Source organism: Epinephelus lanceolatus, chromosome 12 (assembly GCF_041903045.1).
Source record: "Epinephelus lanceolatus isolate andai-2023 chromosome 12, ASM4190304v1, whole genome shotgun sequence".
Lineage (NCBI taxonomy): Eukaryota > Metazoa > Chordata > Actinopteri > Perciformes > Serranidae > Epinephelus > Epinephelus lanceolatus.
In genome coordinates, this window is record NC_135745.1 from 1,192,967 (window position 1) to 1,216,071 (window position 23,105).

The 23,105-nt window shown below is 39.6% G+C and overlaps 1 protein-coding gene across 1 annotated transcript in view; it reads left to right on the forward strand.

Moving 5' to 3' along the window:
• LOC117271560 (choline transporter-like protein 5-A) overlaps window positions 1-23,105 on the forward strand; it is a 266,710-nt gene that overhangs the window by 190,291 nt on the left and 53,314 nt on the right. The window contains exons 12-16 of the mRNA XM_078172866.1: window positions 9,042-9,141; window positions 9,277-9,369; window positions 9,559-9,646; window positions 10,715-10,983; window positions 11,125-11,219. Of these exons, the coding sequence (XP_078028992.1) occupies window positions 9,042-9,141; window positions 9,277-9,369; window positions 9,559-9,646; window positions 10,715-10,983; window positions 11,125-11,219 (645 nt within the window). The remainder of the gene's footprint in view (window positions 1-9,041; window positions 9,142-9,276; window positions 9,370-9,558; window positions 9,647-10,714; window positions 10,984-11,124; window positions 11,220-23,105) is intronic.

A 23,105-nucleotide genomic window follows, 5' to 3' on the forward strand; every position in this document is an offset into this window, starting at 1 on the left:
ACAGGCTTTTTTGTAGAGCACATTGAGCTGGACCTGTGTGTCAAATTTCAAGTCAATCAGACTTATGGTGTGAGGGGCGTGGCCTCCCAAAAAAGTCATTTTTAAGCCTTAATTACAGCGCCACCATGTGGCCGACTGGGCTCATATTTTAATAAAAGTTGATGCACATCATTTCCAATCATTGGGCCGAGTTTCAGGTTTCTGGCTTATTCCAGCTCACGGGAATTTGAGCTCAAGCGGCAGACAACAAAAAATAATAATAATAATAATAATAATAATAAACCGGTACAATCTTAGAAGGGTTCTACCCCTTCGGGGTTAGAACCCTAATAATAATAATAATAATAATAATAATAAACCGCTACAATCTTAGAAGGGTTCTACCCCTTCGGGGTTAGAACCCTAATAATAAACTGGTACAATCTTAGAAGGGTTCTACCCCTTCGGGGTTAGAACCCTAATAATAATAATAATAAACCGGTACAATCTTAGAAGGGTTCTACCCCTTCGGGGTTAGAACCCTAAAAATGGCAAAGAAGACCCAGGACCAGCTAGAATGATTTTCCAATTATAATTATATTGACAGACTATAAACATGCTAAACACTGAATCAAAACAAAACATGCAAATTGTTCAAATACACTTTCACATAGATTGTCTACTGTATAGTACAAAGATTGTCTGCTGCAGCAATGCCGCCATTGTAGCACAGTACTGACAGGCTATAAACATGCATAAAGCTAAAAACTGAATCAAACAAAAACTGGTAATTTGTTCAAATACACTTACAAAGATTGTCTACTATATAGCAAAGATTGTCTGCTGTAGCAACAGTTAATCGGTCTATTATTTTTTCGATTAATCGATGAATCAGATAAAAAAAATAATTTCCACCCCTGTATTCAATAACAGAACATTATTTGAAATTGACAGTGCTGAATAGGGCTGCAACTAACGACTATTTTGATAGTCCATCAGTCACCGACTATTGACACAATTAGTCGACTAATCAGATTATGAATCGCATAATTATTAAATTACTCTTATTTAGCTATTAGCTATTAAATTTAGCACAAGGTCGCTTTAATTATTTCCAAATTAATAATAAACACGAGAAAAATGATACTTCATTGAAAATTACATCTTTTACATCAACTTTGCTGCTGATATTTTGCTGCTACTGATACAAAAGGTAAATTAAAACGATTCATGTGTTCGGCTTTTGGTCTATAAAATATTGAAAAATGTTGATCACTGTTCCCCAAAGCCCAAGAAGACGTCCTCAAATGTCTTGTTTTGTACAAATCAACAGTCCACAACCCAAAGATCTTCACTTTACTGTCATAAACTAGAGAAACCAGAACATATTCATATTTAAGAAGCTGGAATCAGAGAACTTGGACTTTTTCTTTCTTAAGAAAAAAGACTCAAAACAATTAATTGATTATCAAAATAGTTGGCGATTAATTCAATTAGTCGATTAATCGATTAGTCATCGATTAATCGATTAATTGTTGCAGCCCTAAAGCTAAAAACTGAATCAAAACAAAAACATGTCATTTCTTCAAACACACTAGCAAGCTTCATCTGCTTAATTATAGGCCAGGCCAGGCCAGAGTGGGCCTCATGTACAAAGACTTGCGTGGATTTCCTACTGAAACATGGCATATGCTTGAATCCAGAAAACGTCGTATGCACAAAAATATCCATATGTATGAATCTGTGCGTACACATGAATCCAAGCACATTTCCTTTGTACATCCCAATCAATGTGGAATTGAGCGCACATGTTGGAGAACCCGGCCCCTCCCTGTCCATGCCCCCATTTAAATATGCAAATCATATTTAAATTGGCCATGCACCTGAGATTCCCCTCTCTGCACGATCAGAAAACTTAAACAAAAGAATGAATAAGACGGGAAAAAAAGAAAATCTTCACAGAATGCGAATTGGAAACGCTACTCATTTAAGTGGAGGCGCGCAAAGATGTACTTTTTGGCACACAGTCCTCCGGCATCAATACAAAACGCAAGAGGAGTGAGTGGGAGAGTGTGTGTGAGGCTGTCAATGCAGTGGGGTCAGAAAAGCGTACACACGCAGAATTAAAAATGAAGTGGTCCGACATTAAGGTGGACGTGAAGCAGAGGAGGGCTGCCCACCGCCAAAGTGTGGCCAAAACAGGCGGGGGCACAGGAGAGGAGGAGCTCACCCGTTTGAACAGAGAGTTGCCTGGGGTCAGTTGAAAGCAGACAATTAATTATGTGAACTGGATTTACAGTTTATATTTGTTAATTTTATACACCACTTACACGGATCACACACTATTGTTGTAAATGAATGCAGAAGTGCGCCGTGGAAAAGGTGAGGCTGATTAGGAAATGTCGCACTTTACGCACGGGTTTATTGACATGAGTACTTTACACACAGAGACAATCAGGGGCTTGTTCGAAAGCTCTGAAGCTGTAGTTTAAAAAACAACAAGTCACTAACTTTAACCACTGACTAGTACTGATGCTATGAAGGCAGGGTTATATTTGGGGTCGCACATGTTCAGTGCTCATTATGGGGCTCGATATTAGGACAATTAAACGAATAAATTATTTACTCACCAAGAAGCCACCCATCGCGCACAGTGCCAGCTTGTAGTCTGTTCCCAACCATGCTGTTACTCAGAATGTATGAATCGTGCGTTGAACCAGGCCACCTCGCCACAATGTTGGTTAATTGCATTTGCGCATCACATATGGTCTGTACATTGATCGAATGAAAATGCTTCCTGTTGACAAAAACAAATTCATCCTGCGATGGCGCTTTTATAATGTGTGTGCAGTCGATAGCTCCGATAACATTAGGAAAACCGGCTCTCGCTGCATATTGAGCTTTAATGCTGGCCTGTTCAGCTGCATATGGGAATTTGATATACCTGGCTGACATGCGGATAATTCCGTCCCACACAGCTGGCATGACTCGGTTCAGGGTCGACTGGCACAGTCCCGATCGGTCGGCCAGCTCCCTCCGGAATGCCTGTGTTGCTAGGAGTCCAGGTGTGGTCAGCACCTGTATGGATACAGGCAGCGCATGGCCCCTCGCTGTAGGTCGGCCGCAGCTCTGCGCACAGTTCCAGGAGGATTGCCCTCGGGAACCAATGCGGCAAATACTGCTAAAACGTTGTTAACGGTATTTTTGGCACCACTTTGCGCATGCTTTTATATCCACTCATCTAATTGCAAACACGTGGGTGTGTAAATTGTTCATCAGTGTTAATTGTTCATGTGTCTCTGATGTGCACATCACTCTTGAGGACTAATTGTTTTCACATTTATTTATTATAACAGTTTCCCAGCATCACCTCTAAGTCATTTCACTCTTGATACATCTGAACTTTGCCGTGGAAAAGGACGTACGCCACGTTTTTGTAAATACGCACCCTTTGTACATGAGGCCCTCCAACACAGTTCAACTACATTTTTTGCAGAAATATTCTTGTTTTACTGGACACATTCAAAATGTGCCCGCCTACTGCAGGAATCGCACTGCACCTGCAAAAAATTTAAGATATATTTGCATGGAAATAAAAAATACAAAGCACTAGGGCTAGGCAATTAATCGAAAAATAATCGAAACCGACATTTAGAAACTCTAAATGACTTAATCTTGCCCATGTCAATTAGTCTTGGTTTTCACTGTTGTTGTTGTTGTTTCACTGCCATGACAGTAAAGGTTGCATATGTTTAAGAAATTTGAAAACTTGTCTCCAGTGATCATTTTAATCCAAACCATGATCTTTTCATAGCTCTAATCAAGTGGGTTTTGTGCCTAAACCTAACTAGACATTAACAACAGCGTAACACCTTAAAGGGCCAGTGTGTAATATTTGGCATGGTTTATTGTCAAATCTGAATCTGAATCTGAATATTCTACCCATTAATATGTTTATATAAGTGTATAATTGCTATAAAATAAAATTTGTTTAGTTTTCGTAGCCTTATAATTATGCTTTTATATATATATATAGCAAGGGCCTTGCTTTAGAGAGGTCGCCATCTTGTGCGCCATGTATGTACGGCAGACTGAGCGGACAATCCAGCCAGCCAGAGAACGCGTTTCGCGTGTATAAATAAACCAACGAAGACAGCGGGAGGAAGGAAGAAGGAGGAAGAAACAGCAGAGAGTGTTAATAGTTCGTAGATAGAGAGTAGTGAAAAGTTTTTTTAGTTATAAAGTTTGCGAATGGACCACACTTACCACACAGCAGGAGAGAATGAACCCGAACCGTCATCTGCGAGGAAAATAAGACGCAACTTCACTCCTTGTGATGCACTCTCTGCGGTGCTTTTCCTCCTGACGATATATCTCCCCAACGATGGTAGCACTGAATCCCATTCTGTGCAGCAAAATGGGAGAGGAGGATTCAGCCTCTCTTCTCGCCCGCTCAGCATCTAAGTTCCTCATTTGTATGCTCTGGCTCAAACAGGTATGGCTCTGGGTCTGTGTCCGCGACAAGAAACTCTTCAAAATCATGTTCAAAGTCGTCCATTGCAGCTACTATAGTCCGGAGATATTGCTAGGCTAAATAAACAGCTGAGCTCTGTTTACAGGCTACGCTGTCAGTGTGCGGGCTGGAGATTGGTGGAGCAGAGAGGGGAGGGGGTGCCCGCTTGGTATTGTAAACGAGAATGTGTGTATGGAGTGTGTATGTTACGCTAGAAGAGTCAGAGTTTGGGATATTCATGTATATTTATTCAGCAGATAATTTTATCCAAACTGACAAGGAGCCTTGTGATTCCGTTGGAGGTCAACTGAATTATCAGCACACATGATCCTGAACCATGAAATATTCCACAGCATAACAACAAAGAGGTTTAAACAAACCACTAAAATCCAGTGAGCCCCAACATTCACAGGGCACATCCAGATGTCCTCCACTGGAATCTTCATCTGGGGAATCGATTCAATACCAAGTTATCGTTAATTTATTTTTTACATTCAATACATCAATATAATAACTGTGACAAATTAATTACCTTATTGAGGGGGGCCGAATTGTTCCGAAAACAATGACGTGGACACAGTGGAAGTCAGCAAGTGAATAGGTTTCTGTCAAACACAAAAAGTTTTTAGCTGTTGTGGAGATTCAGTCCGAAATGAATACCGTGGTGCATTCAGCCAGAATGCAAACACAGCAGGACACTGGAGGAATTTAAGTCCTAAAATTGTAAATTTACAGGGCAAAGACTTAGAAAGAAAAAACATATGGATTGAATCCGACGGAAACAATATTAAATGAATGCAATAATTCAAATCTCATGCCTTTGTAAGTCATAAATCCAAAGGCTATATTAAGTTAAACAGTTCAGAAAGAAAGGCACTCCAATGTTAGAGCAACAGAAATTATTCAAACTTGCCTTCTTTTTTTTCAATGAAACTGTGCAAGTATGCATCAATAACCTGCAATGCAAACCAAAGAAAAAAAAAAAATTTTTATACCATGTATCTCTTTCAGAGCTTTTATCAACACTGTTGTTTACTTTCTTACATCATCAGCCAGCCATGCAGTCCCATGCAGTGTACGAAATGATGTGTCGTACAGCTTGAATGGGCCAACAACCGCTTCCACCTGGCCCTGATCATTAGCAGCCCACAGCTTTTGAACTGAAAGCACAAATGGTAAACCAAAGACAGACTTTTATTTTATTGCTAACCTAACATGAAAATCTGAATGCCATACTTATTTGAGTTTAAAGTTTCAAACCTGTTGCCATCTATTTGAATACAGAGTATATCTATAAGGGCTGGGTATTGATTCCAAGTCAATTCTATTAACAAGGTCCCAATTACATCTGGTGAGATCTTGTGCCATGAAAAATAGATGCCGATCACATGAAACAAAGGAGGTAGTGAAACTGCAGGCTGCTACAAGGTGTGACATACATCCACGGAAGAAAAGACAGTTACATTTAAGGATCAGCTTTTGGATTTTATGAACCGATAGACCATTTGAAGGACAATTGATTCAAATTGATCAAATCAATTCTGTTAACCCAGCCGTAATATCTACAATGTTTATGCTATGATATTATATCATTAAAGTTTCTTTTTGAAAAGACTATATATATATATATATATATATACATTTATTACACAGCTCTATTAAATGCTGTATTCTGATTGGTCAGTAGCGGCATTCTGCGGTCTGATATTACTGTGTAATGACCGCTGCTAGTAGCAACGGTCATTACACACAGTTGCTATGTAGCCCAGCGTTGCTAGGGATGCTGCCCTGCAACACTGCAGCTGTCAAACAACTTCCGAGGGAAAAAAACAAACAGAAGTGGCTGATTTTAACGGCTGCCGCTGAAGAAAAAGAATACCTACGGACTTTCTCTGCCAAAAACAAAAGAAGACGGATTTGAATACACACTCGGCAGTCATGCTTAATGACATTTTACACGAGTTTTATGCCTCGGTTCAGTCCACTAAGCCTGGGTGAGTACAAAACTTTCACCAAAAGTTGTTGAATCCGGTCGGTTTTAATGCACTTCGCAGAGGCAGACAACATTATTTATTTAACTGATAATTAGCCGTGTAATAAGCGGGATAATGTATAATGAGCCGGTGAATACTGGGAAAATAACTCCCGACAGGGGAATAGAACCCCGACGCGCAGCACAGAGACGGAGCACAGAGAAGAAGAAGTCAGAGCTACAGGCTACAGTGAGGCTAAAAACAGAGTTCAAATGACATTTTTCGAAAACAACTTTTTATGTCGGGGCTGCAAGACACTTGGATCACTAAGGACGAGCATGTTGGAGATATTTTGTGGTTTCAATTTTGTGTTCTTGGACGTTTTAGTCTGGGTCACCGTCAGCCATTAGGTGTGCTAGCCGCTCCCCCCGCCGATCTCCGCAAGTGATGCGAGGACTCTAAAACTTCACTAGAGCCTCCCTCGGCGTGAGGGTGAGTAGATAATGGCTGAATTTTCATTTTTGGGTGCACTATCCCTTTAGGAACTGTATGTGCTCTCTCTGTGAAGGATAGTGCACATTTAGTAGAGGACCACATTTCTATTGGTCTCATCAGTGTAACCTGCCTTCCTACACATTGACAGTTTCAACAGATGTTGGATAGAACATACTTAGAGGGGAACTGTGTCCATTAAAAAAATGTCTACATGCATTTTCTACAGTATAAAACTGGCCAAAATATAACAAAAAAGGAACAACTCTCTCCCAAATCTAAATAATAGATTCCTCAAACTCTACTTTGTGATGTCATAGGGTAACAATTCCGGAGCTGCGCAGTCAGGAAATTGGGAAAGATGTTCTAGATGACACTTGGAGCACCCAGGGGAATGTTCTGACTATATGGTTACGTTTTCTGTTTCATGAATTAGAACACTACAATAGAATAAAGCTCATTTGGGTGTGTGTGTGTGTGTGTGTGTGTGTGTGTGTGCGCGCACGTGTGCTTATGTGAGCGTGTGTATCCGTCTGTCAGCAGCTAATCTCATAAACTACTGGACCAATCAGTCTCATATTTTGTGTGCACATTTATGACTGCTTGCTCAAAGACTTCTTCTGGTTGCAGTGATCCATAATTGTTGAGAAATCTGTTTTATTCACTGACATCCATAGAAAAGTTTGGTCTTATCTTTAACTGGAGCATCTGCAGATTAATTCCACGTGTCATGATCCTTAAATTAGGCACGATACGAGATAAATAAGTCCTCGTTTTTGTTATTTTCACGTGCATCTTGACTGTAAGGGAGCCAGGAGGGATAATTCCACTGTGTGCAGCTGTGACCCAGTTTTGTCTGCAGCACGGCGTCATACCAAACAGGGAGCATTTCAGCAGAGTGTTTCGCCTGCCCAGTTTTGTATATGTGCAGATTTTGTTGATTTGTGCATCAACAAAATCTGCACATATACAAAACTGGGCAGATTACGTTGATGCACAAATCAACAAAATCTGCACATATACAAAACTGGGCAGATTTTGTATATGTGCAGATTTTGTTGATTTGTGCATCAACCATTACTATGTAAGCAGGCTATGTGGTTAAATTGTTCTTTTTTTGTCTGTTTTAATGTTCTATGTTGTGCTGAATCATCCAGACAACGCTAAATCTGTTCAAAGTACTGTTTTAAATGACATGGATTAAAGATTTGTAATTTTGTTTTAGTCATTAAAAATACACTCATCCTCATAATAACATTACATCTATATTTCACATACAGTGCAAGTTAGCAGGAACACTTGTTCTGCTCTGTGCAACTTGCTGCAGCTCTGTCAAGAAATACAGGAGGTGTGCATTTTTATTAGCTTCTGGGACACTTCTGAAGTACTGCAGTGAGTCAGCTGAAAAGAATTGTCTAGAGTGCCCATCAGCCCAGCCAGCCACCTGGCGATCAGCACTCTACTGAGGGCACTTTTCTAGTTGGAGCAGCTCCAGACTTCATATTTGATGAAATGACAAGCTTGAGACTTTGGCTGTTTTCACATATAGTGCTTTTTAGAGGAACCAGATTCACTCCCGTCAAGGTGAACCAAAAAGTGGACCAACAGAAAAAGGACTCAGTCCTTTTTGCATTGAATGTTTTGGCATTTTGATTTCAGTAGTACCTGTCAGACAGTTGTTAATGCATCATGCCTCATTTGTCCATCAGATAATATTTTTGTAACTTGTGTACTAATGGTATTAAACAGTTGATTTTTTTTAAACAATGGCTGTGATGTGATGAGAAAATTCTCTGCCATGCAAATCCTTATTTTGCATGTCCAATAGAATATCAAATTATATTCATCTGTATGGAGTTAATTCAACAAAGTGGTTATTAATAAATGCTGTATTCCTGCTGGTTTACTTGTCAAGGGAATTGTAGGAATTATGCCAAGGATGACAAACATTTTGAGGGGAATCAGACATTTTGGCACAACTGAATGTTTGGGGGAGCAAAAGCAAAAATGTGACAAATGAAACAATGCAACCAACTTTGCCCTAAAAATCTAAAAAGTTAAACTGTGATGTTTGTGTTTGTCAGTGGTGTCTCTCGGAGTGACAGAAGCTTCCATCTTTTTGATGTTGATCTTCTTAAGGAAAAGAGTGCGAGTGGCAATCGCCCTGCTCAGAGAGGCCAGCAAGTATGAACTTAAGACAGTAAAGATGGATCACAATAATCAGATGTGTGAATGTCTTTTCAAATGATGTGATTAAAAGAAAATATACTGTATGATGATGATTATTTCCCTGGCCTCATGGTTCCTCTGTTGTTGCAGAGCAATCGGACACATCATGTCCACACTGTTCTTTCCAGTCATTACTTTTCTCTTGTTGGCTGTTTGCATCTCCTACTGGGCGGTTACTGCTGTGTATCCTTCGCAGTGGTCACAAGCGACAACAGGAAGAATGGAAAGAGGAATATAACATGTTTGTTAAATTCTTGTAGTTCATAGCTGAAAGATTCATTTGAAGAAGTCTTGCACATGTTAAAATGTATATTTGTGAAACTTTTCTGTATTCAGATGAATATGTGTCTTTAACCAGCAATGTGAAACCAGTCATCTAGCATCCTCAGGTGAAGCGATCTACAAAGTGATGTCTCCTGATGTGAGCTGCCCCTATGCCAACAGTACCTGCAACCCCAAGGTACAATATTTTCTTCAATGTCATCCATTTATCTTTCTGCTTTTTGTATTTATGACAGTCATACAGTACACTTATATCCCCCAAAGTGATGTGCTCATGAACATATATACTGAGGACTCATAGAACTGTTTGAGTCTGTAAAGAAACACTGTAGTTTTCAAAATGCAATGCCCCTCACACCATGAGTCCAATCGATTATATTATGCCTTTGTTCAATTTGCTGTCCTAATGTTTCATTTCAAATTTGGTCCAAATCAATCTCCTGGTGGCGCTTTAATGAACAGCAGAAAAAGTGAAAACTTTGAAAATCTAAGCCCCTCACACTGTTAGTCTTATTGACTTATAATTTGACACACATCTACAGTTCAATATGCTTGACAAAAATGCCTTTTCTTTGGATTCCAACTCTTTTTTTGACTCATTTCTATTATAAATGGGCAAGGTTGTTAGAAAAACATTGCAACTAATAATCAAAACTTTGCAAAAGGCAGGTATTAGCAGGAAATAGTCCACATGTCAAATATTCCCAAAGCAATCCTGTGGAGACATCTGGCACATACATGCCAGTACCTGTTGATAAAGGGGAAGCAAATTATCTTTGTGTGTACAGTCACCAAACTACTGCATCATTGTTATGATAAAGCCTCTCTTTCTGTATCATTTTGTATACGGATTACTGTTCATTTCTCATGTTGATCTGTTCTGTACGACAAAGGTTTTTTTGGGGGGGAGTTTTTCCTTATCCGCTGCGAGGGTCCTAAAGACACTATTATATGCTGTAAAGCCCTCAGGCAAATTGGGATTTGTGATATTGGGCTTTATAAATAAAATTGATTGATTGATTGATTGATTGATTGAAAGCAAGTATATGATTGGTAAAATCAAATGAGCTGAAGTGTTTTATGAAACTTGAAATGCACTCTGCCACTTGCAGCTTTGATTTTGGGCAACTGAGATGCTTCCCTCTGTTGATCAAGACAGGGCTTGTACTTGGAATGGCCATATTGCACAAATTGTACAAATCTACTTAAAGAGTCTCCTCTGGTCTCCCCCTCATGTCTCTGTCAGACCTTCAACAAAACCAACATCTCCAAATCAGCATTATGTCTGGATTCTCAGTGTCTGTTTGCCTTCTATGGTGGAGAGACATCCTACCACCGCTACCTCTTCCTGCTGCAGCTGTTCAACCTGCTGGTTTTCTTCTGGCTGGTCAACTTTAGCTTGGCTCTGGAGCAGTGCACCCTTGCTGGGACATTTGCTAGCTACTACTGGGCCAGGAGGAAGCCTCAGGATATTCCACCATGTCCACTCTTTTCATCATTCAGCAGGACTGTCAGGTCAGGACAAACCCAGACCAAGCCTGGGATTCATCATTTGTCAGATTGTATGCAATCATGAAAAATTTGTGGTGTTTTATCTTTAAACCAAAAGTTAGCAATTATAACAAACAGTGTTGTGTCTCCTCTGTCTATCTTCAGGTATCACACAGGGTCTTTGGCATTCGGAGCTCTAATTCTTTCAGTTGCCCAGCTGGTCCAGATCATCCTGGAATACCTGGAGCAGAAACTGAAAGGTTTACACACACACACACACACACACACACACACACTATGAGGGGTCAAACGTTTCACCCAACCACACTACAACGCGTCACTTGCGCCTACTTAGGACACATCAGATCTAATCAAACCGCGTGAGCGCACGCCTACATTTTACATAGGGTTACTATGGAGACACGAGTGTTAAACACACGCCCGCTACATGACGCGCAGGCGTTGTGCGCTCCACTCACATGATGCGCTCACACGTCTTATCAGTACGCGTGCACAGCGCATTACAAACGCCACACATACATTACACTTCCGTGTGCTTGTGAATCCCCCACACACATAGTGCATGTACACATCATTAACACCTGAACGCGTCAAATTACTTTGGCAAATTGTCTGTCTATGGGGTTCCGTTTGTAAAGTGGCTCACGCTGAAAATAACATCAAAATTTTGCCACATTTAGCTTCAAACAATGTTTAAAAAAGTATTGTGAATTTTTTAACGTCACCTTTTACCACATTTACAGCAATATTTGTTAACTTAGAAATATATTAAATAGTTAAATCTAAATATTAAATGTGGCACCTAAATGTTAAATGTTAAATCTAAATATTAAATCTAAATCTAAATGCTAAATATAAATATAAATCTAAATGTTAAATCTAAATGCTAAATATAAATCTAAATGTTAAATCTAAATCTAAATCTAAATGTTAAATCTAAATGCTAAATATAAATCTAAATGTTAAATGTTAAATCTAAATGTTCTGGGTGAAACTAAATATTTAGCTAATATGCAAATTCACACTGCCGGTCACCGGAAGTACCAAAATAAAAGCTTGAGATGGTCAGACTGTGTTTATAGAATCAAATAACGAATTAAAACCAACTTATCGGGGGAAATGAGCACTTGAACATACATTAGCGTGATAATAACTACCTAAAATAACAAGAAACATGTTTGGAGAAATTTTATTTGACGTGTACTTTGAGTTGTTAGTGTCCCTTTGGAGGGATTAACAACCTAAGCTAAGCTAACAACCGTTAGCTCTTAGCACCGTTAGCAGTGTCTGTAATGACTCATTAACTCTTAAACGGTCCGTGAAAAAAATATTTTTTCCAGCGGATGTCTTAGTTACAACATGATTGAGCTAGCAAAGCAGTTTTGTGTTACGATGTGTGGTATTTATTCAGTTTTGGGAAATCACGATGTCTAGAAAGCATCAGTGGCTGCAGCAGCAGCAAAGCTATCAGGACGTCATCTGTTAAAAGCCTCCCGTTGTTGGATACGACATGAAACTACTCCAGTTAGCTCAATCATGTTGTAACTAAGACATCCGCTGGAAAAAAATATTTTTTTTCACGGACCGTGTAATGAGTCATTACAGACACCGCTAACGGGGCTAACAGCTAACGGTTAGCCCCGCTAATCTACGATAACCATGTTATTAATTTCAGAACGTGATAGTAATGTTTGTTCAATCATTGTGTTTATAGACTTTACAAACACCAGATTAGTCTAAACGGTGATATAGTGACGTGAAAAATGTGAGATATGCATAAATATGCAGCTAAACTCCGCTGGTTTTCTACCTGGAAGTATTTGTAAACAACAAGGTGATTCCCTTAGCATTTAGATTTAACATTTAGATTTATATTTATATTTAGCATTTAGATTTAACATTTAGATTTATATTTAGATTTAACATTTAGATTTAGATTTAGATTTAATATTTAGATTTAACATTTAACATTTAGGTGCCACATTTAATATTTAGATTTAACTATTTAATATATTTCTAAGTTAACAAATATTGCTGTAAATGTGGTAAAAGGTGACGTTAAAAAATCCACAACACTTTTTTAAACATTGTTTGAAGCTAAATGTGGCAAAATGTTGATGTTATTTTCAGCGTGAGCCACTTTACAAACGGCACCCCATATCTGTCTCCATAGTTTACACGTGCAGGCAGGCGTGTGTGTGTGCTTCGCAAGAAGTGGAATGAATAAATGAATCAAGTCGCAGCAGACTTACGTGTGCATATACACACGTGTGATTTTTTTGATCTTTATTTTATCCTCACAAATCAGAGCTACTGACCACCCTCGATGTCTGGTTGTGGTTTAAAAATATTTAACTAAGATAATATATAGGCTACAACAGCCTAATTGTGAATATATAGCCTATTATTGAATTGGACCCTAAATGCTGCAAACCTCCATCTATGTTTACATTTTTTTTCGCATTTTGCCCTTTTGCGAATTTGACTGTTTATGGAAACAGCTTTTCAGACATCCTTAAATCTTAAAAGATTTAGTCCCCCTCTCCCATTCCTAGTAGTGGTATATGCCACACTCTTTCCAACGGGCGGGGCTAACAGCCGTTAGTACTTGGCAGCAGTAGCAGCTGTGGCTGGACCCGGCTGCCCACATCGCGCATCGCGGGCATAGACGTCGGAACTAGGGGTGCGAGTGGATGTGGGTTCACCGGAACTGACCCCCTTTCCACGAAAGCGGCTAATAGAGCTTAGATCGGGCCCAAAAAATCCAGCCCGACTCGGCCCGAGCCCATGCACGTTATGTCCGGGACCAATTAACTGTAATTGCCGAGCCCGATTTAAACCCGACATTCTTCTACAAGCTGGCTGTTATAATTAAGAGTATTAAACCGCAATTCTTGTTATTTGAATGGCGCATCACGGAAGCATGATTATGTAGCCTAATAAAACAGGTGTTTATTTTAGGATCCAGGTGGTGAAGGGCTGTGCGTGCACAATGTCCCAACAGGGGACAGCCCTCCATTCCGAACCACCCCCACTCCGAAATTGATTTTCAAGTCCATATCGAGTTTCCTGCATCAAACACTGCCGCCCGCTCTCCGTCACTCGCACAGTTCTGAAATTCGTTGTACTACAAAAGCTTGAAATGAACATTCAACTCGTTGTTTTTTATTGAAAATGTCACTGTCTTCATTTATGATGTATAATTTCTCTAGCAGCAAACACATTTAAAGGAGACGCTTGTCAAGTCTTTGTACGCGCGCTGTCCGTGGTGCTGAAATCCCCGCTGCAGCCGCCGCTGCTGCTGACAGCAGACCAGGGGAGAAAAAGAAGACATTTCTTTGCTCTGTGCTTTCAGAAAATAGTCCCACCGTGTTTGCAGGGCATATCAGGCTGTGTGATTATGCACAAAGATTGGTTAACGCATTGGAGCAATTTCATACAATTTCGGACATTTAACGTGATAAACTAATTTTAATTCAACATGGTCATTTGCTTAGAAGATTCAGCTGAAGCATAATGAGTGTTAGCCTATATGTCATTAAGATGAAGTATTTGCTTGATTTGTGGTTAATTACGCACATGATCCGTTTGACTCCATCATGCCGCCCGTTCGTTCGTGCGGACAGGGTTATATTGTTCCTTAAATGGCTTGATTTAGTTATCAAAGTTTCATCCCCCCATTGCTATGATAATCAGACGTGCGTGCGTAGACACGACGTGTGATCACAGGGGTCAAAAGTGTCCGCTCTGGAAGCAACAACGCATGTGTAATGTATATATAGACCTACAGTACAGGCCAAAAGTTTGGACACACCTTCTCATTCAATGCGTTTTCTTTATTTTCATGACTATTTACATTGTAGATTCTCACTGAAGGCATCAAAACTATGAATGAACACATGTGGAGTTATGTACTTAACAAAAAAAGGTGAAATAACTGAAAACATGTTTTATATTCTAGTTTCTTCAAAATAGCCACCCTTTGCTCTGATTACTGCTTTGCACACTCTTGGCATTCTCTCCATGAGCTTCAAGAGGTAGTCACCTGAAATGGTTTCCACTTCACAGGTGTACCTTATCAGGGTTAATTAGTGGAATTTCTTGCTTTATCAATGGGGTTGGGACCATCAGTTGTGTTGTGCAGAAGTCAGGTTAATACACAGCCGACAGCCCTATTGGACAACTGTTAAAATTCATATTATGGCAAGAACCAATCAGCTAACTAAGGAAAAACGAGTGGCCATCATTACTTTAAGAAATGAAGGTCAGTCAGTCCGGAAAATTGCAAAAACTTTAAATGTGTCCCCAAGTGGAGTCGCAAAAACCATCAAGGGCTACAACGAAACTGGCACACATGAGGACCAACCCAGGAAAGGAAGACCAAGAGTCACCTCTGCTTCTGAGGATAAGTTCATCCGAGTCACCAGCCTCAGAAATCGCAAGTTAACAGCAGCTCAGATCAGAGACCAGATGAATGCCACACAGAGTTCTAGCAGCAGACCCATCTCTAGAACAACTGTTAAGAGGAGACTGCGCCAATCAGGCCTTCATGGTCAAATAGCTGCTAGGAAACCACTGCTAAGGAGAGGCAACAAGCAGAAGAGATTTGTTTGTGCCAAGAAACACAAGGAATGGACATTAGACCAGTGGAAATCTGTGCTTTGGTCTGATGAGTCCAAATTTGAGATCTTTGGTTCCAACCGCCGTGTCTTTGTGAGACGCAGAAAAGGTGAACGGATGGATTCCATGTGTTCATTCATAGTTTTGATGCCTTCAGTGAGAATCTACAATGTAAATAGTCATGAAAATAAAGAAAACGCATTGAATGAGAAGGTGTGTCCAAACTTTTGGCCTGTACTGTATGAGTTCATCATTAAATGTTTAAATGTGAGTTAGGCCTACCTCAATATCTTAAATCAAATTGTTAACACTATGAGGCTGATGTGGGCAATTGCTCATGAAATAGCCTTCACTGCAAGATAGGGCGGACATTGAAAGAAACTAGAAGAGTTGAACTTTCCATAGCTGTGAGTTGCTTGTTGGAGCGACATCCCAGTGCTGAGAAATACAGCACTGAATTAATGTAACAGAAATCGTCTGCACACACATTGGCCTACACAGGCTAGCCTACTTGTTTACATAACTTATGAACTTGTTTGCACAGATATGAAACAAAAGGAGGAAGAACTGAAGGAGCTTTGTGATGATGCTACTCAAATATTTTCACACGTTATGAGGACAGATCAAACTTATTCTGCAAAGTAGCCTGTGGTTTACTAATTTCCCATTTAACTGTTATCACAGACTTGTCTCTCCATTGTATAAATCAAAAAGTTCATATCACTTTGTGACTTGCTGCATATCATAAATAAACAGCAGATCAACCAAAGTATTTTTGAGAGATTCGGCTTTTAATCAACAGCACATTGATATTGACAGATTCCAGACAACCTCAGTTATACAGTTACATTAACTGGAAAGTGGTTTGACTTACTACAAAAAAATATATAGACAATAATAAAGGTGGTGATGTTTATTTTAAAGATATACATTTAATTTATCCAACAAAAGAAATTCTTAAAATGTACAGACCTTCTGTCTGAATCCTGTGTATTCTGCAAACTGACAAGGAAACTATTGTTCATTTATTTTATGAATGTATTTATGTTCAATTATTTTGGATTGATGTTGAATATTTGATTCTTTCTGTGGGGTTAAGATTAATTTGCTAAAAAAAAGAAAAAAGAAAAAAAAGGACATTACTTTTTATGTGGAGAAAAACAATATGGACAGAAGACATCTTTTATTTTTAACCCATCGTATTTTAGATGGAAAGTTTCATATCCATGAAAGCAAGTGGACGGAAAGGAAACCCAATATACACCAGTTAAAATACGAACTGACCAATATGAAAGCCATCAGGACTTTGAATGTTTATGAAGCCTTAAAATCCTCTCTATAACTTGAATGTATACTCACGACTTTGTATATTTGTTTTTATTTATTTACATTCATGTTCATAAATTAAAATAAAATTGGAGGGAAAAAAAAACAGTTACACAATAATGAAAAGATATCCCGGCCGCCAGCATTTTCTGGTGAGATAGGCTATGGTAAACAGAAAGTAGTGGGGAAATGTCTGGAGGAACTCTAGAGGAAAGAGAAGTTGCAGAAGAGTGGGCTTCATTATAGAGCAGCTACAGTGCCAGTGGAATTAATGTAAGTGCATTTTCTAGAAAATAGCTCTTTTAAAATAAAAGTCAGATATGAGGTGTTCTCATATTTGACTTTTTAAGAAGGGTCTTATTTTTTTCTTATTCTACATCAGAATCAAATGAAATTTAGTGTGTGACATTCTGAGGTGGTCTACTATCAATCTGAAGTGAAACCATCCTCTGGAAACGTGAGATTTCATTTTTATTCAAAATAAAAATGAAATCTCTATACAGCCTGGTGTTATGGCACTGACTCACAAACCCCAGACTCCACCTTGTGACAGGAACAGGCAACAACACACAGCACCCCAACTGCTGTGGAAATAAGTAGGTATAATAAATAATATAACAATTTCATGAGACACAGTTTGTTCCCCTTGATATAAAGCTGCAAGTATCCTATTATTATAGGCTAACAAATGATCTGTTGTAGAAGTGTTAAAAATAGTGGCTGAACAAGGAAAGAAAATAGATAGATAGATAGATATATAGATAGATAGATAGATAGAAACTGCGTAAATATATATAGGCTACACTTATAGCATATATATATATATATATATATATATATATATATATATATGTATACATATGTATTATTCTTTTTTTGTGCATTGTTATCTCGTGATAACGACTTATTAATTCGTTATCTCGAGATAAAGATTGTTTTCTCGTGATAATTGTCAAGTCTGATGATTGCGCGCTGGTTAATGTGATCGTCCTGATTTCAGCCTACAAGAGCTGCCACTGGTGTCCCAGGGAGGTGAAAATGGCAGATGACATTATTGATCAACGCATCAGGATGTAGGCTACTTCAGTCAAGGTCTAACAGGCAGAAATTGTATTGTGTCTTTCTGTTAGGCATTCAGATTAGTCCTCGTCATTTAAGGAGAAGACTAGCGGGGTTACAGCTTCACAGGCGACGGTTAAGAGATCCTGCTCATCGATGGGACATCACATCATCTGCTATATGTGACGTACAAGCCCTTATTTGGATAGCACATCGTTGTATTCCCCACACATAAGCCTATTGACAGCGTAATGCGCTCCGGCTGCAGATGTATATTAAGCATTAATCCTTTCTTGCAGCACGTCTACAGAAAGTATTTTGTTAGAGACAAACCAGCCATCTTTCTGTCATCTCACCTGTTTGGCCTGCCTTGACCAGCGAATTCATCAGCTTGTAACAATTCGCCAACAACAGAAACTGAGGCTTATGTCACAACGCTACTTTTACAGGTCACGGGAGGCACAGGTTCACAGTGCCAAGCTGAAACCCCTGATATAACATAGCCCCAAAAAACTTAGCTCTTTTTGCTTTCAAAATGCAGCACTACATTGTATAAAAACGAAACGGATTCATATGGTTAGTTTAACTCAACACCTTTAGTGTAATTAAATTAAATCAAACTCAAATTAACACGCGTCCGCTCGGACGATTCACTCAATTAACACAGCGCGTCACGCCGATACAGAAAACAAATAACCCCCACTGTGCATTTACTGCTTGTTTATTAATTCCAGTCACGTTTAATAGTAGCTGCAGCAGCAACAGCTAGTTGCCAACAGCTGTCTTGTTATTATTTCTTTATTACAGATATGCGACGTTATTTGGCCATGGTGATCGCCGCTTGCTGTTGGTCAGGACTTCTGTTTTTCTGCTGATGTTGTTTTTTTTTTTTTATCTATGTACGCTGTCTTGGTTCGTCATGTCAGAAGTAGTTAGTTTTGGAGTATAGACATTTGTTTGTTTTTGCATCTTCAGCACCAAGGACAGCGCTCCAGCTACAGTTTCTTGTCTGCTTTTGTCATGTGGTGAATTCTACTGTTGGCCAGTTTGCATTTGTTAGAACTTCTTAATGTTCTATTTGTGTGTAGCTTATGGCAGCCAGTCAATAGCCTAGTGAGTGGCGATGTGCGATGCGCTATAAAGCAGGAAAAAAATACAGTGATGTCACTCATTCAGTCATCCAGTTGGCATGGGTGGGGGGGGATTTTTGTTGGGAGGGGCGGGGGACGCACGCACACTTATCAGTGATTAAGGATTTGATTTGTTATTTTATAATAACACGCAGTTATAAGAGAACTAGAATGGATGAACACGACATCTTTATTGTTGAAAATGAAACTTTGCTAACTAAATCAAGCAATTTAAGGAGCATAACAGCATTATTTGTAACCTTGAACGATAAAAAAAAAGTCTGCGCTCCTGACTCATGCATTTCCAAAAGTGGACCTTCTCTCAGTTGACCTACTGATGAAGACTTTAAGCGGGGTCGAGACATCGCTTTCATCCATAAGGTCACTGTGAGCGTTCATAATGGTCAAATGTGTTAGTCTCTCCTGCGTCATGGTGTTGCGCAGCCAGGTTTACAGTCTGCGCAAGGCTGAGAAAGAGCGCTCGGATGCCGCCACAGATATGGGCAGGGCCAGATAGAGTTTAACGAGCTTCTCCCCCTCCGACAGCATGGAGCGGGTTTGGGTTTGGGGCTGCAAGGTTTGCAGGATGGACACAACATCCTGGATGGTGCTAACTTCTCGTCCCCTACACACATCCCTCAGTATGTCCAGCTCAAGGCTTAGCCACTCTCGTGGAAAGGGGGTCAGTTCCGGGGAACCCACATCCACTCGTTTCCCCTGAGCCGCCTCAAGAACTGCCTGCTCTCGCCCTGCAGCTACGCTGAGTCCCTCCTAATCAAAACGCCGCTCCGCCTCTGAGCGCTATGGAAAGCCGTTTAAATATTTAATCACTAAGTCCGATTATCCGGAATTACCATTATAGATATCTATAACGTCATTTTGACTAGTAGTAATGTCATTGTGACTAGTATGAATTTTAATTTAAGATATCTGTAACGTCATTCTGACTAGTCAAAACTGAATTACAGATATCTGTAATGTCATTTTGACTAGTCAAAACTGAATTAGAGATATCTATAACGTCATTTTGACTAGTCAAAACTGAATTACAGATATCTATGACGTCATTCTGACTAGTCAAAACTGAATTACAGATATCTATAATGTCATTCTGACTAGTCAAAACTACAGTTACAGATATCTGTAATTCAGTTTTGACTAGTAAGATTCAAACTATTTTTGCCATTCATGTGTATGGGGTTTGTCATTATAGATATCTACAATTACATTATGACTATCTATAATTCCAGTTTGAGATATCTACAACGTCATTTTGAGTAGTCATAATTCAGTTGTAGATATCTACAACGTCATTTTGACTAGTCATAATTCAGTTGCGGATATCTACAACGTCATTTTGACTAGTCATAATTCAGTTACAGATATCTACAACGTCATTTTGACTAGTCATAATTCAGTTGCGGATATCTATAACGTCATTTTGACTAGTCATAATTCAGATGCAGATATCTACAACGTCATTTTGACTAGTCATAATTCGAATTCAATATATCTACAACGTCATTCTGACTATCTGAAACTCAATTCAAGATATCTAGAAAGGACCATGTAGATATCTTCAATTGATGATAATTAAAGATATCTTGAACTTGAATTATGACTAGTCAAAATTAAATTGTAGATATCTCAAACTGGAATTACAGATATCCACAGTTCAGTTGCAGATATCCGCAATAACAATTGCAGATATCCGCAACTACATTGGAGATATCTATAATGACAAACCCCATACACATGAATGGCAAAAATAGTTTGAATCTTACGGCAATACCACGATGTGTTGTCCAAATAAGGGCATGTACGTCACATATACTAGCAGATGATGTGATTTCCCGTCGATGAGCAGGATGTACAGTATATATGGACCGTTTCATTGCTATTCTGTTGCTTGGGCAACAACTTTGGGCTCTGTTTACTTCCTGTCAGCTTCTGTATACATTCAAACAGGAAATACAAAGAGACCCATTTAGAATGTTTATGTTGTCCAGTTTGAAACGGTCTATATAGCCTATATAGTATACGTGTCACACGTCCGTAACACGACGCGTTGTTGCTTCAAGAGCTGACACTTTTGACCCCTGTGATCACATGACGTGTCTACGCACGCACGTCTGATTAGTATAGCCAGCTAGTTAGCATAGCGATGCTACTGCTCCTGGGTCGATCCGAAAAGTAGTTTCCCTGCACCATGTTGGAGGAATTTCTAATCACCGTCCAACATTTATTCATATTGCAGGCTAATGAACTGGGGTTGAGCGGACTGGTTGCCATGGCGACAAGTAATCAAAGACAATGCGTTCACCTGTGGATGTGACAGGGACTGATCATACACAGCTGGACTTGATTGCAGGGCACGAACTGAGAAAGGAGAGTGACAGTGACACTGACAGTTTGGCTCTGGGAAGCGGAGCTGCTGTAAAGTGCCCGACGAAGCCACCTTTATTGCATTCACGGCCAGGAGGGGGGCGAAGACAGCCAGCGTAGGTGGATAAGTTCCGGGGGTAGGGTGGAGGTTAGTTAAGGACTGGGGAATTAGGAGTGTCCTCCCGCTTTCCAGCTTTGTGTGTGCGGGCGTCTGTCACGCTGTGAGCCGCTTGGTGTTCCAGCGCTGGAACCTCCACTGCATACGGCCGGGTCAGACCAGCGCCACAAGCCGGCCAGTTGAGAGTTTGTTTTAAAGTATGACATCTTAAGTGTTTTTGTTATATTTGCAGTCCTGTCAGTTATAACTGAAAGCCGAGCGCGCTCAAAAACCTCGCTCCGTGCAGTGCTTTGTCTGTGGAGTGCACATCTTTAAAAAAATGTCTGACAGAAAATTAACCTGTTTTGTAATAAATTAGCCTACTTTTTGTGGACTTAAAACATTTTTCTCAGCGCATTATTGACGAGTTAAGCCAGCCGCCGCCTATAGAAAGTGGTTCTACACACAATAAAGCCTATAGTTTGGGAAAGTATAACACAGAGGTCCGCTGGTTTTAATCCGCCCGTACCCTATTACGCTATTAATTAATAATTAAAACTGAATGACTCAAATCCGTGGATATCACAGGTTGAGGTGGAGCAGGTCGCTGTTTAATGATAAATCCGTGGAGCTGTCCATGGTGCTGAATTAACACACCTCATTTTAATCCATCTCAGCCTGTGACCAGGAGGGTGAAACTCTCTACTCTGCAATGCATTCAAATAGTTTGTTACCTTTTAAAAATCTAATACTCCATGTAAATTATGGGGAAATATTTTCAGTCACAATGCTAACAGTCTATTCAGACTACCATATGCCGGAATCACTCTAAACGTTAAATAGACATACATTTACAGTTTACATTAAAAATATAACAATTTCATGAGACATTTTTTTCTTTGATATAAAGCTGCAAGTATTAGATGATCTGTCACACGCATTTTGGGACACTTCAGTGTCAGTTGCTCACTGTGAGTCTCAGCGCAGTAAAATGGGCTTTTTTCAGATGATCAATTTACTTGACTTATTTTTTCGATAGGCTATTATTTTTTTCGTTATTGTATAATAGTTTTCAGTTAATCAGGCAAGTTTATTCTATTGAAATTTATAATAAGTTTCGTATGATATGCGACATGAAAAAAAACTGCCGGCAGCGGCTGAATCTTCTTGTCAGGGCAGCATCCCTAGCAACGCTGGGCTACATAGCAACGGTCATTACACAGTAATATCAGACCTCTGAATGCCGCGACTGACCAATCAGAATACAGTGTAATATGTAAGGGATAATGTATAATGAGCCGGTGAATACTGGGAAAATAACTCCCTTCAGGGGAATAGAACCCCGACGCGCAGTATATATAGCCTATATATATACGTGTCACACGTCCGTAACACGACGCGTTGTTGCTTCGAGCTGACACTTTTGACCCCTGCGATCACATGACGTGTCTACGCACGCACGTCTAATAACCACATGTCTAGGCGTGTGCAGGCATTGCACGCGCATT